Source organism: Canis lupus, chromosome 13 (genome assembly GCF_011100685.1).
Source record: "Canis lupus familiaris isolate Mischka breed German Shepherd chromosome 13, alternate assembly UU_Cfam_GSD_1.0, whole genome shotgun sequence".
Classification (NCBI taxonomy): domain Eukaryota; kingdom Metazoa; phylum Chordata; class Mammalia; order Carnivora; family Canidae; genus Canis; species Canis lupus.
Window position 1 is genome coordinate 46738840 of NC_049234.1, and position 17507 is coordinate 46756346.

General features: G+C 33.9%; 1 protein-coding gene across 27 annotated transcripts in view; it reads left to right on the plus strand.

Moving 5' to 3' along the window:
• Positions 1–17507, plus strand: part of FIP1L1 (factor interacting with PAPOLA and CPSF1) — a 71486-nt gene that overhangs the window by 38526 nt on the left and 15453 nt on the right. For 14 of the 27 annotated variants that reach the window (XM_038556107.1, XM_038556105.1, XM_038556098.1 and 11 more), the window contains 3 exons: positions 1512–1605; positions 3472–3628; positions 15504–15530. In XM_038556107.1, coding sequence (XP_038412035.1) covers positions 1512–1605; positions 3472–3628; positions 15504–15530 — 278 coding nt within the window. The remainder of the gene's footprint in view (positions 1–1511; positions 1606–3471; positions 3629–15503; positions 15531–17507) is intronic. The other 13 variants (XM_038556110.1, XM_038556117.1, XM_038556118.1 and 10 more) reach the window with 1 other exon arrangement.

Here is a 17507-nt window from a genome sequence, read left to right on the forward strand (position 1 = left end):
TTCTCACGTGTGAATGTTAGGATAGTTTCCAGCTATATTGAAGGGTAAAGTTAAGTTAAAAATCACTTTTGCTCTTTGAGTTTGTGAGGAAATCTGGGACGTCAATGACCTGAGCATAAAATCAGAAAAGCTTGAACTTAAAAAAAAAAAAAAATCTATTGGAGTTATATAGAGCACAAGTCTAAAAGTGGGCAAGATAAGTAGGAATGGACTGTGTAATTGAAGACATTTCAGATCCCACTATGCATTTTTTACAGGGCTATCTTTATTTTTTTGTGAGCATAAAATTATTTATGGGGCTTCTCAAGGTTCACTTGAGGCAGACTTTCACCAGTTTTTGATTTTCAGAATCAAAAGCCACTTATCTTGCTAGGAGGCATAATAGCTCAAGGGAAAGGGTCTGTAGGCTTTGGAATCAGACAGAAATTTGAAAGTTTTGCCATTTAATTATTACTGATGTTAGTGACACCACTATGAGCCCTAGCCTTAATACCTATAACAAGCATACGGTAATTTGTTAAGGGAAGGCTTGTGGTTGTGAGGTTTAGGTATAATGTGTAAACATTCAACAAATGGTAGTTGTTATTAGTTGTTTTAGGAGCCTAACTGTGATGACTGTGGAAGGATCCATGGTACTGTAGTGTTTTGCTTCTCTAAAATTGTTAAAGGCAGGATTGTTTAGAGAACTAAAGTAGAGATGAAGAGACATTCATCTAATTTGCATCCATTTTTCATTGCCTTTTCTTTCAACTGACTTTTCTATCTTGTTAAGCATATCTGCTTTAATAAGATCCTCAACTACTAGCTGGCTTTTAACATTTTTTAAAATGTAACTTACTATCTTCTCCTCATTAAATTTGCAGCATTATTTTGTGGTAGACTTTTTCCATCTACTCATATACTTAAACATAAATGGATTATAAATACAACTGGAGTGGGGCAGGCGTTTAAATATTTAAAATTTTCTATTTAAAGGCAAGTTATCAGAAATGGAAAATTGGATCCCATTTTATACTTTCTAATTCTTGGAATAAATCACTAAGAAAAATACAGTGTGTATCAAAATGAACATTCTTTCTTTTCAAGTCTTGGGGGAATTTTGTAAGTTTCTGTAATAGAACTATAACATGTTTTACAATTATAGCAGCCAAAAATTTTTATTTCCATTTGCTTAGCATTTGTTACCTGATTCAATTCCACAAAGATAAATTTAGTTGGAGACTATTAAAAAACAGGAGATCTAAAAGAAAACCTATAAAAATACTTAAATTTAACATGACCATCATTAGGTACGTTTGTTCCAGCTTACTAATAAAGCTTAGCTTTTATGACAGTGCAAAGTAGTAAGATCTAACTAACTTAGTGAATTTTTTTTTCAATGTGTGTTGTGATCTGGTTTTATTTTAAAGTACATGGCAAAAGGTCTTTATTTCATGTCTCACCTAGTATTTGTGTTATTTTTCAAACATCTAATTAGGTGAAACTGAATTGATTCAATTTCTATGTTACAGGAGATTACCTGGAGCAATTGATGTTATTGGTCAGACTATAACAATTAGTCGAGTTGAAGGAAGGCGACGGGCAAATGAAAACAGCAACATACAGGTTTCCTATTTTAAAATTATTAATTTTTAAACTGAAGGATTATATCTATGTTCTAACTTAATGTATTAATATACATTTATAGTACTATGCTATATGTTAGGTACTTTAGGTGCTACAAAGAAGATTTAAAATATGGAATTAATCACCCTTTTATTACAAAAGCTATTTCATTTAGAATTTATTATCTTTGGATCTTTTTTAGTAAGATTTCTTTTCCTTTGCTGTAAAAAATAACATGTAGGTTACTTGGACCATAAAAAGGGAAAGATATGGGAAAAGTGTAAAGAAGAAAATAAAACCACCAATAATTCTAACATCTGAAGATAACCACTCTTAACACTGATACATCTCTTCCTTGTCACCAGACAAGATTAGGATATACTGTTACTATTATTTTTTGTGTATCCCTTTTTTAAAAAAATTATTATTTACATTTTCTATATTCTTTTTTTTTTTTTAAGATTTTATTTATTTATTCATGATAGACACAGAGAGAGAGAGAGGCAGAGACACAGAGGGAGAAGCGGGCTCCATCCAGAGAGCCCGACATGGGACTCGATCCCGGGTCTCCAGGATATCATGCCCTGGGTCAAAGGCGGCGCTAAACTGCTGAGCCACCTGGGCTGCCCCATTTTCTATATTCTTAAAAATATTTAAATTTCTTTCAAATAGTTCATTATATGGATATACCATAATTTAACATGTCATTTTGGAGGGAAGTAGATTTCCTTTGTTTTCAAGTGAAAGAATGAAAGAGGAGATATTAGTAACTTGGATTCGAGTTAGAACTTTAGTAACTGAGACTTTCGGATATTAACTTGATCATACTGGTTTTTGTTATTACCTTTTCATGAGTACTTTTATTTTAAAAATGTCAAAGTATTTTGAATTTTATTACTTTTAGTAAATTAATCTTTTTATCCTGAAGAGTAAATCATTTCTAAACTGGAAGATAGCACTCTTTTCTTTTCTTTCCCCCACCATTAAAATGCCATGATTTCTTAAAATAATTCTGTTAGCTACTTTAAAAAATAGCTTATCAGCATAAGCATTACAAAAATTACTGTACTTATAATGTAGGAAAGGTTAATGAAAAGAGGGATTATATGTTTAAGTGATACCCTTTAGCCAACAATGATTTTAGAAGTATAAATTAAACTTACAGCATTATGTTGGATGTTTCTCCTCTTTCCCAAATATGTTTACACATTGGAATCCCTCATGGAGCCTTGACAAAAATCCAGATTTCTCTGTGTGTCTCCTTTAGGTTTGCTGACTGTCCCTTACCTGTTGACACAGATCAGTATTTTGTAAACATGTTTACTTTTCAAGTATAAATCCTTGTTCTTAAAATTACAAGGCTCACATGGAAAAGTTTTTTATATCTGGCTGCTTATTTATTAATGCATGCAACCTGACGATGACAAGCCCTAGTACAGTGAATATCCATTTCTTCTGCCATGTTAATTTCTTAATGCTGGCATTTGTGATTAATGATTACATTGCCTTAATTTGAATACTGTGATTGGGTAACAGATAATACTTACTACCTTATATTTATAATGTACTTAATTTAGAAGTACTCTTGTTTAGAATGTTTTTATTATTTCTTACTACATTTTTTTGGTAATGATTCAGTTCATTTTTTCTAGGCTTTATATGGACATCTTAAAAAGTGTGTGTAAATGTATATTCACATCTGTATATATACACAAATATCACACAGAAAAAATTACTTCTACCTTCTCAAAATATGTATATGTGAATAAAACTTTCTACTTCATTTCTTAAATGAATTTATTGAGTTTTAAATCTTAGACAAGAACATTTATTCATTTTTTTAAATTAACTGTGCTTTAATTTTAGGTCCTTTCTGAAAGATCTGCTACTGAAGTAGACAACAATTTTAGCAAACCACCTCCATTTTTCCCCCCAGGAGCTCCTCCCACCCACCTTCCACCTCCTCCATTTCTTCCACCTCCTCCAACTGTCAGTACTGCTCCACCTCTGATTCCACCACCAGGTAAATAGTAAATAAGACATTTGATTTTGAAAGAAAAATAACCATGAGTGTTTCTTTTATTTTTAATTCTGACAGTTACAATATATATACTTGAAAATAAAATCTTCATTGATTACACTGTATTAAAATTAGGAAACTTATGTTAAATCTTCAGTAAATTCATAGTGAAACAGATCTATTCGTGCTATTAGCATAGCAAAGAGAATATACCAAAATAGAGAATGGACAGATACTAAAATTGTGATCTAAAAGTAGTGATCACTAAGGTTGCTAATTGTATACGTATAAATCCATATTGAATTGTAAACCTTGTTAACTGGTTTTGAAAAAAAGTTTTAGAGATACTTTTAGAATTGGAGTAAAATTCAAAAAATATATCCTATGAAGAGATTGAAGTGAAAATCTCAGTCTGGTCATCTTTGTATACTGGTTTCCTTTTAGGAGACTGCTTCTGGGTGCCAGGTACCTGGTATTTACTTCTTTTAAACAAGACAAAATTAAAGTAAATTTCTATCCTATTTTGAGCCACTTTTGATGATTTATTATTTTATTGATGGCAATAGATAAAATTGACAAATAATCCCCAAATTTTATATTTTCAACCTTATATCCAGTAGTCTTCATTACTTTATGTCCAATAGCTTCCAGTATTTATTCCCCTTAATCAGTTTTTAGTGAAACTGACAAGATTGATTCAGGTGATAATTACTTTCTTCCTAGGGAGAGTGCCAGTAGTAAATGATAAAAACTAGCTCCTGGTCCTAATTATAATTGCATGTGTGAGATATGTTAAAATTTGCTTTCTCTTAAAATCAGTTTATACTAAAAGAGCCATGTCCACTCACTCATTTTAAGAGAGCTGTGCTTGTTTTAAGGTGCCATTTGTAATCAGAATACTGAGGCAAATAAAGGGTCTGAATAGTCCTTCCCTATAGTATTCATCCTTCCTCTCTAAATGTCAGCTGTTGCATTGGCCCTTCAGCCACAATACCTTTGATTCCCTTCCATTGTCACTTGAATCTTGAAAAAGGAAAATAAAATTATTATGAAAGACGTCTGATTTAGAGATTGGGTTGTCTCAAAAGCAGAGGAAAGAGAAGGCTGGATATGTTGGAGGTGCTTACTCCAGACAACATTATTTCTAAAATTCAATGAATTTCTTGTTCTGGAGCATGAACCATTTCAGAGGTTGTGATTGGACTGGTAACTCTTTGGTCTTTTGTACAATGAGAATTAACTAAAGGAAAAGGGAAAGGAATGAAGACTTAAGGGATTCATAGATGAGTCCTTTGTCTACTGAACATGATAAAATGTAGAAATAGTTAATTGTGAACATACTTGATTTAATGACACTGGAAGATAATCAATGTATGTGTTAATAGTCCTTATGCTAGATTGATTGGTAATCTTATTTTAACTTTACCAGGTATTAAAGGTGGCTTAAAAGAATTTTTTTGTATTACTAGCTAACATAATATATCCCCAGATTGCTAATAATTTATATAGTCAACACTAGCTGCTGTAAGAGTAAGTGGTATAAGTGAGTGAGAGAGAGATAGTATGAAAAATGGTGAAAAAATAAATACTTTTTGGTATAAGAATATTTAGAAGCTCTAAAGTATATTGCTTATAGACACTGGCATTATCTAGAAGTATACTTTTTTCCAAAATGACAAAGCTTTTCCATTTTTTTTGCCATATAACTCTGTTTATAAGGATAGTATCTTAATAATGTTCAGATTATTTATATGACATTATGCTGTAGAGTAACACTCATTATTTTTCTCTTGTTTAAGTTATTTATTTACAGGCTTACCTCGGAGATATTACAGTCCTAGACCACTGCAATAAAAAGAATCAAATGAAATTTTGGTTTCTTGGTGCATATAAAAGTTATGATTATACTCTGCTGTAGTCTGTTAAGTGTGCAGTAGCATTATGTCTAAAAAATAAGGTACCTGCCTTAATTAAAAAAATACTTTGTTGCTAAAAAATGTTTACCATCATCTGTGTTTTAAGTGAGTCATAATCTTTTTGCTGATCTTGGGGTCTTGTCTTGATGTTGGTGGCTATTGATTGATAGATCAGGGTGATGATTGCTGAAGGTTGGGGTGGCTGTGGCGGTTTTTTAAGATAAGACAACAGTGAAACTTGCCACATCCATTGACTCTTCCATTATGAACTATTTCTCTGTAGCAGTGATGCTGTCTTAAAGCATCTTACCCACAGTAAAACTTCCCTCCAAATTGGAGTCTGTCCTCTCAAACCCTGATGCCTGCTGCTCTATCTACTAAGTTTAGGTCCTATTTTAGGTCTGTTGTTGTCATTTCAACAGTCTTCACAGCATCTTCACCAGGAGTAGGTTCTGTGTAAAGAAACCAATTTTTTTTTCTTTTTTCTTTTTTTTTTTTTTTTTTTTTGCTCATCCATGAGAAGCAGCCCCCCATCCGTTCATGTTTTATATGAGATTGCAGCAATTCGGTCCCATCTTCAGGCCCCACTTCTCTTTCTAGTTCTCTTGTTATTCCCACCACAGCTGCAGTTCTTTCCTCCACTGAAGTCTTGAAGCTCTCAAAGTGCTCCGTGAGTTTTGGAATCAGCTTCATCCATACTCCTGTTAATGTTGCTATTTGGACCTTTGCTCATGAGTCACGAGTGTTCTTAATGGCATCTCGAATGATGAATCCCTTCCAGAAGATTTTCAGTTGTCTTTGCCCAGATCTGTCAGAGGAATCACTGTCTGTGTCACTGTAGTCTTACGAGATGAAATGTATTTCTTCAAGAAGACTTGAAAGTCAGAGTGACTCCTTGATCCATGGGCTGAGAAGGAGTATTGTGTTATAAGGCATGGAAACGTTAATGTCCTCGTATGTCTCTGCACCAGAGCTCTTAGGTAACCAGTAGCATTGTCGATGGGCAGTAATATTTTGAAAGGAATCTCTTTTTCTGAGCAGTAGTCTCAGCAGTGGGCTTAAAATCCTGAGTAAACCATTGTCGTAAACAGATACGCTGTCATCCAGGCTTTGTTGTTCCAACTATAGATCACAGGCAGCATGGACTTAGCATAATTCTTAAGGGCCCTAAGACTTTCAGAATGGTTAGCATTAGCTTCAACCTGAAGTCACCAGCTGCATTAGCCCCTAACAAGAAAGTCAGCCTGTCCTTTGAAACTTTGAAGCCAGGCCTTGACTTCTTTTCAGTTGTGAAAGTCCCCGATGGCATCTTCTTCCAACAGGAGGCTGTTTTGTCAACGTCGAAAATCTGTTGTTCAGTGTAGGCAGCTTTATGAATTATCCTAGCTGGATCTTCTGGGTAACTTGCTGCAGCTTCTACATCAGCACTTGCTGCTTCACCTTGAGCTGTTATGTTATGGAGAGGGCTTTTTCCCTTAAGCCTTATGAACCAACCTCTGATAGCTTCAGACATTTTTTCTCTAGCTTCCCCATCTCGTCAACTTTCATTGAATTGAAGAGGGTTATAAGGGTCTTGCTCTGGATTAGCCTTTGGCTTAATGGAATATTGTGGCTGTTTTGATCTTCTATCCAGACCACTCAGACTTTCTCCATACTTTTAATAAGGCTAGTTTGCTTTGTGTTCACTGCAGTAGCACTTTTAATTTCCTTCAAGAACTTTCCTTTGCATTCACAACTTGTCTGTATGGCTCAAGAGCCTGGCTTTCAGCCAGTTGACTTTTAGGATGCCTTCTTTACTAAATTTAGTAATTTCTAGCTTTTGATTTAAAGGGAGAGGTGTGTGACTCTTCCTTTCATTTGAACACTTAGAGGCCATTAGAGGGTTATTAATTGGCCTAATTTCATTATTCTGTCTCAGGAGAGGAGGAGAGAGACAGGGCAGTCGTTGGTTAGTCAAGCAGTCACACAAACATTTACTGATAGTTTGCCATCTTAGATAGGATTAGAGTTTGTGGTGTCCCAAAGCAGTTGAACAGTAACATCAGAAGATCAGTGATCACAAATCATTATAATAAAATAATGAAAAAGTTTGAAATACTCTGACAATTATATGTGACACAAAGACATGAAATCTGTAAACACTGCTGGGAAATGACTCCAGGGACGCCTGGGTGGCTCAGTGGCTTTGGGTCTGCCTTTGGCTCAGGGCGTGATCCCAGGGTCCCGGGATCGAGTCCTTCATTGGGCTCCCTGCATGGGGCCTGCTTCTCCTTCTGATTGTGTCTCTGCCTCTCTCTCTCTGTCTCTCATGATTAATAAATAAAATCTTAAAAAAAAAAAAGAAAGAAAATGCAAATAACTCCATTGGATTTACTGAAGTAGTGTTGCCACAATCCTTCAATTTCTTAAAAACAGTAACTATGGAGCACAGTAAAGTGGGTACAGTAAAATGAGGTATGCCTGTAATGTTAATTTTCAACCACATGCTTTCTATATTTTAAATACTTGTCCAGATTTCCTTTGATTACTTATTCTTAGAATTTCTATGCTGTCCTATCAACACTTAAGGATACTGATTCAGAGGATTTCTGATGCTGGTTTAAGTAGTATCTAACGGTTATATTTGCTGGAGGCAGGGAGATAATTAGTTCATACTAAAACCAGATATTTGTAAATTGTATCTGAATTATTCCTTGTTTTTACTATGTTGTGAGTTGTTGGGAGAGAACATAGTCTTTTTTTTTTCATAGTCTGTATTTCCATCAGTGTTTCCCAGCAGTGCTAATCACAGAGATCTTTTGTATACTTGAAATAACCTAAATAAGACATCTGATTGAGTTAACATATTTATGTATACATAACACCAAGGAGCTTTTCAGATTGACAGTTGGTATAGTCATACAGACACTTGTCAGATAGGGTACTTAGCTTCCCATAACAGTATGGGTGTACAGATCCTTCCCCTCTGAGTAGGGGCCTTGATTAAAGCCACATCTTCAGTTACCATTTACCACAGAAGGACATGATTACAGTATGTTCTATAGAGTTCACTGTAATTTGGATCACCTTAAGAATCATAAGCAGCTAATGAAAGAAAGCTGTGGCTCAGGAATCTTTTTTTAAGTTTGCCTAAAAAGTACTCCATTTTTCTTAGAGAAACCTTGGGTTTTCTTTTTGCTTAGAGAAATACTAAAGGAGAAGGAAATACTAAATACTAAAAGGAGAAAGGAAAAAAAATCCTTTGAGAAATTAAACGGATTTTAATGTTGTCTTTGTTAACATTTACTTTGAAATGCATACTCTTTCAAGATTATAGGCCTGTATATGATACAATATTGTAATGATGTATTATACCCACGTTTCGGAGTGTTGATCTTTTCATAAAAAGAATTTTTTCTCTAATAGAATGATACATCCAGATGTGCCTGGGATAGGCCCTACTTTGTACCTTTTATCCCAGCATAAATAATAATATTCACTCTCACAAATGCCTTGGTTTGGAGAAAAAAAGTTCTGGTCAACTCTTAGAGCTAAGTTTCCAGGCATGACTCATTGCATAAGTAGATAGTTACTCCTTGACAATGATGAGGTGATAGAGATTGCGTGCATTCAGGGGACTTTTACTGTCAAATACCAGACAAGGAGAGGTGTACTGCCTCCTACCCCCCTCAAACACACATCTACAGACACAGTTGAAACGTTACAGAACAAAATATTTGCCAGGATTTGTATGAAGAGTGGAGGTTTTTTCTTGGAGAATACAGCAAACATATAGAGACCCTTGGTCCCAAATTAATGTGACATTTGGAGTAAATTTTTTAAATGAAAAAGTATTTAATGTGGTTTTCTGTTACCATTACTAACAGTAGCTTGAAAACATAGATTATTCAACATTTTTCTTAATTTTCAGAAAATTCGTTATTTTCATCACCTAGTGAACCACCCAATAGTTCTATTGTGTTAAATTTTTCAGAAATATATTAGTGCAGTTTCATGCTTTCACTGAGTATTAGTAGAAATTCAATTGACACTTGAAAAATACCAGGGTTAGGGGCACCAATACCCCAAGCAGTCAAAAATCCACATTTAACTTGACCACCCAGAAACTTCTACTGATAGCCTATTGTTGATTGTAATAGTCATTTAATACATATTTTTAATGTTATGTGTATTATATATTATATTCTTACAATAAAGTAATCTAGAGGAAAGTAAATGTTAATATCATAAAGAAGAGAAAATGCATTTGTAGGTCCATGCTATAAAAAAAAAAAAATCCACGTTTAAGTGGACCTGTGCAATTCAAACTCCTGTTTTTTAAGGGTCACTGTAATAGCTAATAGTAGCTAATATTTATCAAAAGCTTATTTACTATTTAAGGTACTATTCTGAGCAAATTTCATGTATTAACTCAATATGATTCTTCATATCTGAAAGAGACATTACTCTAATTTTGCAGAAGAGAAACTGAGGTGTAAAGAATTTAAGCAATAGCTAGAATAGAACCAGCAGGCAGTTTTGTCCAAAAGCCTGTTTTGTTAACTATGTTGAAATGAATCATGGCATTCTGTATATATTCACCCCAATAATGTGTCTTTTAAAAGTTTTTTTTTTTTTTAAGTATTTCTCATGTTGAAGTGCATACACAGATATTTGTGGGTAGAGAAATTATGGAGGTTATAAAGAGCAGGAACGAGTTTGTTTTTTTTTTTTTTAAACATCCAGTTAGCTGACATTTTACTGTTTGCCTCATTTTTAATGGTCACATAGTACTGCATTTTATGGTGATATAATAGTTGATTAAATCAATATCCTGCTGATAACATTTAGATTTCTTGGTATCTTCATTTTTTTTTAAGATTTTATTCATTTATTCATGACAGACACAGAGAGAGAGAGAGGCAGAGACACAGGCAGAGGGAGAAGCAGGCTCCCCATAAGGAGCCCGATGCAGAACTCCATCCCGGGTCCCCAGGATCATGCCCTGGGCCAAAGGCAGGTGCTAAACCACTGGACCACCGGGGCTACCCTCTTCATGTTTTTATGAAAGTAGTTTTAGCCTTGCAGATTCCTTAAAAGGGTCTTAGAGACCCCCCTGGAATCTTCACATAACAGTTTAAGAACTGCTGCTTTGGCAAAAGCTTGGCCTATACTGGGTAAATATCCACACCTTTGAGGAAGTAGTTTTGAGAAGCTATTTTATGAATATATTTATTAAGCAAATTTTTGTAGTTCTGTAAGATTTTTGGTCTTACACAGCAAATCTGCATATTAATTGATGCTGTTTGCCAAAAAAATATTTTCTGGAAATACCTTTAAAAAAGAATTTCTTGAATTTTTTGAGAACTGAACTCATTTTTCCTTTTGCTTTTTATATTTTAAAAAATTCCAATAGGATGTTATTTTTAAAGGGTAGATGTTAGACAATGTATGTGTATGTGTGTAGTTAAAATTTAAAAAATACTGATGCACAGAAAAGCATGTAGTAAAGGTAACATTTAGAGATTTTTTATAAACCTTGATTTTAGGTATTCAAGTTACTTTGTGCAGAATTTACTTAGTCCTAGAAATCAGTGAGAATTAAAGAAAGTGATCAAGGTTATCTATTTGTATCATAATAGTGCTGATGAAATTCAAAAGTTACTGGTGAGAACTTGGAAGCCTAATTTGCATAATTCTGTCAAGCTCTTTGTTTTCACTTGAACATAATAGAGAAATGATAGGTAGCTATTAGGTGTATTTGTTAGCTGCTGCTGAGTAACAGCTCACTCCAAAATGTAGTGGCTTAGAACGACATACATTCACTAATTGAATAGGTTTTGTGGGTTAGGAATGTGGGGACAGCTTAGTGGGTCCTCTGCTTCAAAGTCTGCCACAGACTTTGAGATGGTCATCCTAAAGGCTGGACTGAGGGAGTGTTCTTTTTCAAGATCACTCACCTCTGTTGAAATCAAGATTCACTTCCTCTCCCAAAGGCAGCTTGCTTCATGAAAGCATGCATGCTGAGAAAACCGTAGAGGATACCAGCAAAATAGAAGTCACTGTCTTGTAACCTAGTCACAGAAGTGACATCCCATCGTTTTGCTGGATTTTGTTAGAAATAAGTCATTATATCCAGTCCATACTCGGGGAGGGTATATATACCAAAGGTATAAAGAGGCATAAATACCAGAGTCAGGGATCATTAGAAGCTATGTCAGAGGCTACCTAGCAGATAAACTTTTCTGCCTTAGAAAAACAGTGATGGGCTGCATTGAGAATGAGTTCATCCACAGTTTTTGTTGTTGTTGTTGTTGTTACTTGCAGAGCTTCTATTAATTTTGTGTGAGTTTAAAAAATATAGTTAAATTCCTTTCAGTAAGTATCACAGGGCTACTGCCTTTCTGCTGCTTTGCCTCTGAGATTCCTTCAGTTCCCAGATAGGATTTCAGGTCCATACTTCCCATTGAAGAGTACGCATTACAGGAAAAACGTAAATCTAATTCTCTTTCATTTGAGGATACCAGGTAGTTAGTGTAGGCTGTCATTCAGCTGTATTATTTTACTTTAGGGTGTTACATGCTTTGTTAGTTTCATAAAAATTTGGAATGGAATTTACTTTTGTATATTTGACAGTCCATAGAGAAGTTTAGGATCTCATTCATTGATTCTCAAAGTATGATCTCTGCTCAGCAACATCAGCCTATCCTTGTTAGGAATGCAGATTCTCTGGCCCTACTCCAGACCTACTGAATCAGAAATTCTAGAGGAGGGACCCAGCAATCTGTGTTTTAATCAACTCTCCAGGTGATTCTGGTGGTCACTGAAGTTTCAAAACCACTACCTATCCAGTCGTTCTAGAACTTGAATATTACTTTTCCAAAAGCTTTGGCCTACAATACTAGACATTTTATTCTTATTACTGTTAGGCAAGCTTTCCAGGGAAATAAACATTTTTTCCTACTCATTTTACAGATAAAGGAAACAGTAAAACACAATACTTGTGTAATTCCACTCTGTTGGTTAGGCAGCATGTGTGTCGGTCAGGAAGGTGGGAGTGTTGAGGATGAGGACAGGAGTTTTTGAGACCAATTTTCTCTTTCCTTATGCTGTTTCTCTTGTTAACAAAAGTCAAGTACTAAATAGTGATTTTTATTTGATAATTACGTTGAACCATTATATCACGTACTAAACTTTTGTAGTTGTATTTTGAAAATACATCTGATAATACTGAGGAATTGATTTGTATTGCATTTCATCAGCTTTGTGGTTCTGGTTCAGTGAACATTTACCAATAAAGATTTGCATTGAAATATCTTACATGAAATGGAAACCTCACACAAAGGGCCTTTTCTAGTTCACATGCTCACTTTGTGATGAGTAGATAGTTACTGGAATGAGATCTTTGAATAGCATGAGATTTTTTTTCTTTATTCTTTCCAGTTGATTTTTTAAAAACCTGTCCTATGATACTACTGTAGTGATACTAAAATTAAAAGCAGAGTGTAATTTTAACAACCTTAATAGCATATTTAATAATTTGGTTGTAAGTCCTTTATGTCTTGTGAAAATTTGACAACTTAGATGTTTCTGAAGGCTAAATTTTGAGAGGGGCTGACTAGTAATTTCTTAGCTATTTTGCATGAATTTACATTTTATTTTAGTAAGCTGTAGTAAGCTTTAACCAAAGTGCTGCATGTTGCTCATGAGTTCATTTAAGTAGTTCATTAGGATCACGGAGTGGTTTGCTGAATTTCATATAATTCTTTATCTTATACAGTAGTCTCCTCCCATCCCCCGCCCTTACCTGCAAGGGCTATGTTCCAGGACCCCCAATGAGTACCTGAAATGGTAGACAGTATTGAACCCATATATATTACGTTTTTCTCCCATTCATTCATAACCTATGATAAAGCCTAATTTATAAATTTGGCACAGTAAGGGATTAACAACAGTAATAAAATTAAACACTTATAACTATACTGCAATAAAAGCTATTTGAATGTGATCTCTTTTTTTTCTCTCTCTCTCTCTCTTAAAATATCTTAGTTGTACTGTCCTCACCTTTCTTGTGATGACGTGAGTTGATAAAATGCCTATGTCCTGAGATGAAGTGAGGTGAATGGCATAGGCCCAGTGACAAACATAGCATTAGGCTACTGTTGACCTTCTGACATTTCATCAGAAGGAGGATCACTGCTTCCAGAATGTGGTTGACTGCAGATAACTGAAACTGTGGAAAGCATGGCTAAGGAGGGACTACTGTGTACACACACACACACACACACACACACACACACAAAATCATGTATTTAAATGTAAAAACTAGATTACACAGTGAAGTTAAACAGTGTTCTAAAAGACTTTTTACTGTTCTTTTTTTTTTAATTTACTTAAATTCTGTTAATACATAACGTATTGTTGGTTTCAGAGATACAGTTTGGTGATTCTTCAGTCTTATATAACACCCAGTAATCATTATATTATATGCCCTCAATATTCGTTCATCACTCAATTACTGTTCTGAACAAAATTAGGTAATAGTAGATATTAAGAACGTTTAATATGCTCTGCCTTTCTTACTTTTCCCATTTAGTATGGTGTCTGGGACTCTGCTAGCTTGTATTGTTTGCTGGATTCTTTTAGTTTAGTAATTTAGGAAGCAGCAAGGTAACTTCAGGATGGATGAGAATTGCCATTTAGTGTAGATTGAGTTAGTAGACATTTGGAGGTGTAATGGTTTTCGAAACATAATGGTTCACATGTCTTTTACATATCTTTTTCAGTCTTGTTGGTTTTGTAAGTTTAGCATATCCTCTTATTGTAATGGGTGGTTAAATCAGGTGTTTCATTCTCTGTTTTAAGGCCACTGTTTGCCTTAAGACTTTTTTATATAAACCTCTTGTTCTGGTAAAACATGCAGAGAAATTTTAAATTATTAACAGATGTTTCTATTGACAAGAAAACACTTAAAAGTAATTGTTTATAATATTTTTCCCCATGCATTTAATGAACTTGACTTTTTTTCATCTTTTGAGCTAATTTTGATGCAGTTTTTAAGATAGGATTTAGTAAACCATTCTGTGTTGAAGTTATTATGGTATAACATTTTTCATGAAAAAATTTTTTTTTTCTATTTTTCTACTTAGAAATGTCATTTTTCTTTAAACAAAAAGTAGAATTTGTATGCCACATAAGTTTTACATTAGGATATAAGGGCACATTTGACCAATGTAAATTGAGAATGTTTATTTATACATAGTTTATTTCTTAAAGTTTATAATGTATGTAAATAAATGAGAGTCACTCAAATTAGTATTTGCAGACTCCAATAGAAGTAAATTGTTCACATTTATCTTACTGTGCCCTGGGGGTATATATATATATATATATATATATATATATATATATATGAATTGGCTATACCCCCCTTTTCTAGTCCCACAATCAAAGGAAATAATAGCCTTTCCCCAGTCCTGTCAACAGTAGTAAAACCTAAATCAACATTTGAACGTCCCACAAAGCTTTACTAAAGTGAATATTCATCGTCTTAGCAGTTACCTTGTATGACCTGCGATATTAAAGGGTCCATTGATAATTTCCCTATTAAAATATTAAATAACAAGATCAGATGTTGACTATCAAACTTAGTGTTAATTTCATGGAGTTTGATATTTGTGCACAAAAAAATGCACAAGTGTGCTTTTTAAACTGATGTCTAACTTTGTTTGTGATTACACCTAGTAGGGAAAACCTTGTTACCAAGTTGTTAGACTGGGTTTTCATCAGGAAGTCGGATGTTATGCTGGAATTGTTGGTCCTCTGCAAGAATACAGAATGTTTCTTTTGAGTGAATAAGCCAGGAAAATGAGGCGCAAGGGGTTTTATTTCAAAGGTTTTTTTTTTTTTTTTGGTGATGGCATAAATACATAACAGGTTATAAAATCCAATTACTATATTAAATTTCATCACTTGTTTTTTAGGTATTCCAATAACTGTACCACCTCCAGGTAAAACTTTTTTCATGTTTTCTCCATCATTGTTAATAAACATGAAATTTCAAGCTTGTAGTTACAGGAGGGGCAGTGTCGATGTGGTTAGACTATGGAATAGGCTATTGGGATTTCAAGGTCCTATTTTCAGCTCTGCCTTTGCTTCATTCCAGTTTTGATTAAGATACTTAGTTTTCTTATACCTGTCTTACCCATTTTTGTAGCAAGAGAGATTCTGAGAAAATTCTCACCTTATCAATTTGTTGAAGAAAACAGTATGGGATATAAAATAAAATTTTTATGAAAAAGAATTTTTTAAGAACACTGAATTTTTTTATATGATAAAGCAGCTGCAAAGAGAAGAGATCATTTATCTTGACTTTATCATGGTTTTTGGTTTTTTTTACCGTGCTGGCATAACTCAGTATCGTGAAAAAATACGTTCTGAGCCATACAATTAGATAGATTGACACCTGGTCAGATGGTTGTTCTTAAGAGTGATTGTTAAATTGTTGATTGTTGTAATGGTGTGATCAATAGTTTATACACGACCAAGGGTTATTTTTTTTACACTTTTTTAGTGTTGTGGTTTTAAATATTTTTAGAATGTGATGCAATATGATAGCAAGTGTTTTTGTTACTGAGTTCAGTATTCAGAGCCAAGGAATATAAAGAGAAAGAGAGATGACCATGCTTGGAAGGGTGGGTTCTGAATTCAGGATGACCTTGATAAAGAGAAATAGTGGAGTTTAGATACCATAGGATAGTATACATATTTATTTGTGGAATAGTGAGTCATTGTGTATCAATGTGTCTGAAAAAGGCCTGTCAGGAAAAGTCATAGAGGAATCATTGGTGTGTCTAGTTTAAAAGAAAATGTGGTTGAAAAGCTGTATGGGATAGGATTGTGGTCATTGCTAAACTGCAGAGTTCTGAGATGTTTAATAGAGGAGTTACAGGTCTTGAAACTGGGTAGTGAAGATAAGCATGGTGAATTTGAAACAACTTGTAGCAGGGCCAAAAATTGATTTAAATGGACTTTGAGAAGGTTAAGAGAACTGGGATTCATTTTTACATAGAATACTAAAGAATGAGGCCTAGTGGAAGTGTTTTCAAATATGTAGAGGGTATGATAATAGATTGCTTCTTGTTCTCATTCAGAACAGCATATGAATTGTAGTGTGAAAGATTTAAATTATATAGTTTAATTCATTTTCTAATAGTGAGGGTTGTTAAAACTTGGAAAGAATTGGTATCATAAGGAATTGGTATCATAAGGTATTTAAGTTGAATCTTAAAGTCTTTTGTTGGGATGCTTTATTGCCTATCTGAATTTGAAAGTGCAGAGTAGATTAACTGTTAAGGTCCCTTTTAGCCATATTCTATGGTATTTCATTTAGGTATTGTGAATTATTGAGAATACAGACCTCATGATATAAAGGTGCAAATTATTTTCTCTCTAAACTAATCCAAAAACTATATTATATGCCCTTCTGTAAAATAGTTCTTTAGGGTTGTGCTGTTTAAAACATATTTTATGGTAGATGTTCTCAGCCTTAAGCATTTATATATTTACTGGTAAGATTTTATTTATAAATTATATATTTTAAGGACATTTCTATACATCTAAAATAAAAACATTTTTTGAAAGAGGTAAATGCTATTTTATTTGCTTTTCTTCAAAAGTATTTCAAGTATAACATATCTGGTGGCAACACTACTACTGTTTTATATATGGATAAGGTAAGGCATTGAGATTAACTTTCTCATACTCACAAAATGGGCTGTGTGTGGTGCTGAAAATAAGACCGGGTGTCCTGACTCCCAGTTTGTGCTCTGTGTATTAGACCAGACTGTTCATTTAAAGTTTTATTATTCAAAAAATCTATTTGTAAGTTTAAGCTCCATTTTTTTTCTGTCCATTATAACATAGAGAAGCACGTTATGTCCCCAGAGAAATTTAGTGATACGCAGCAACTTTGTTTCACACTTGAC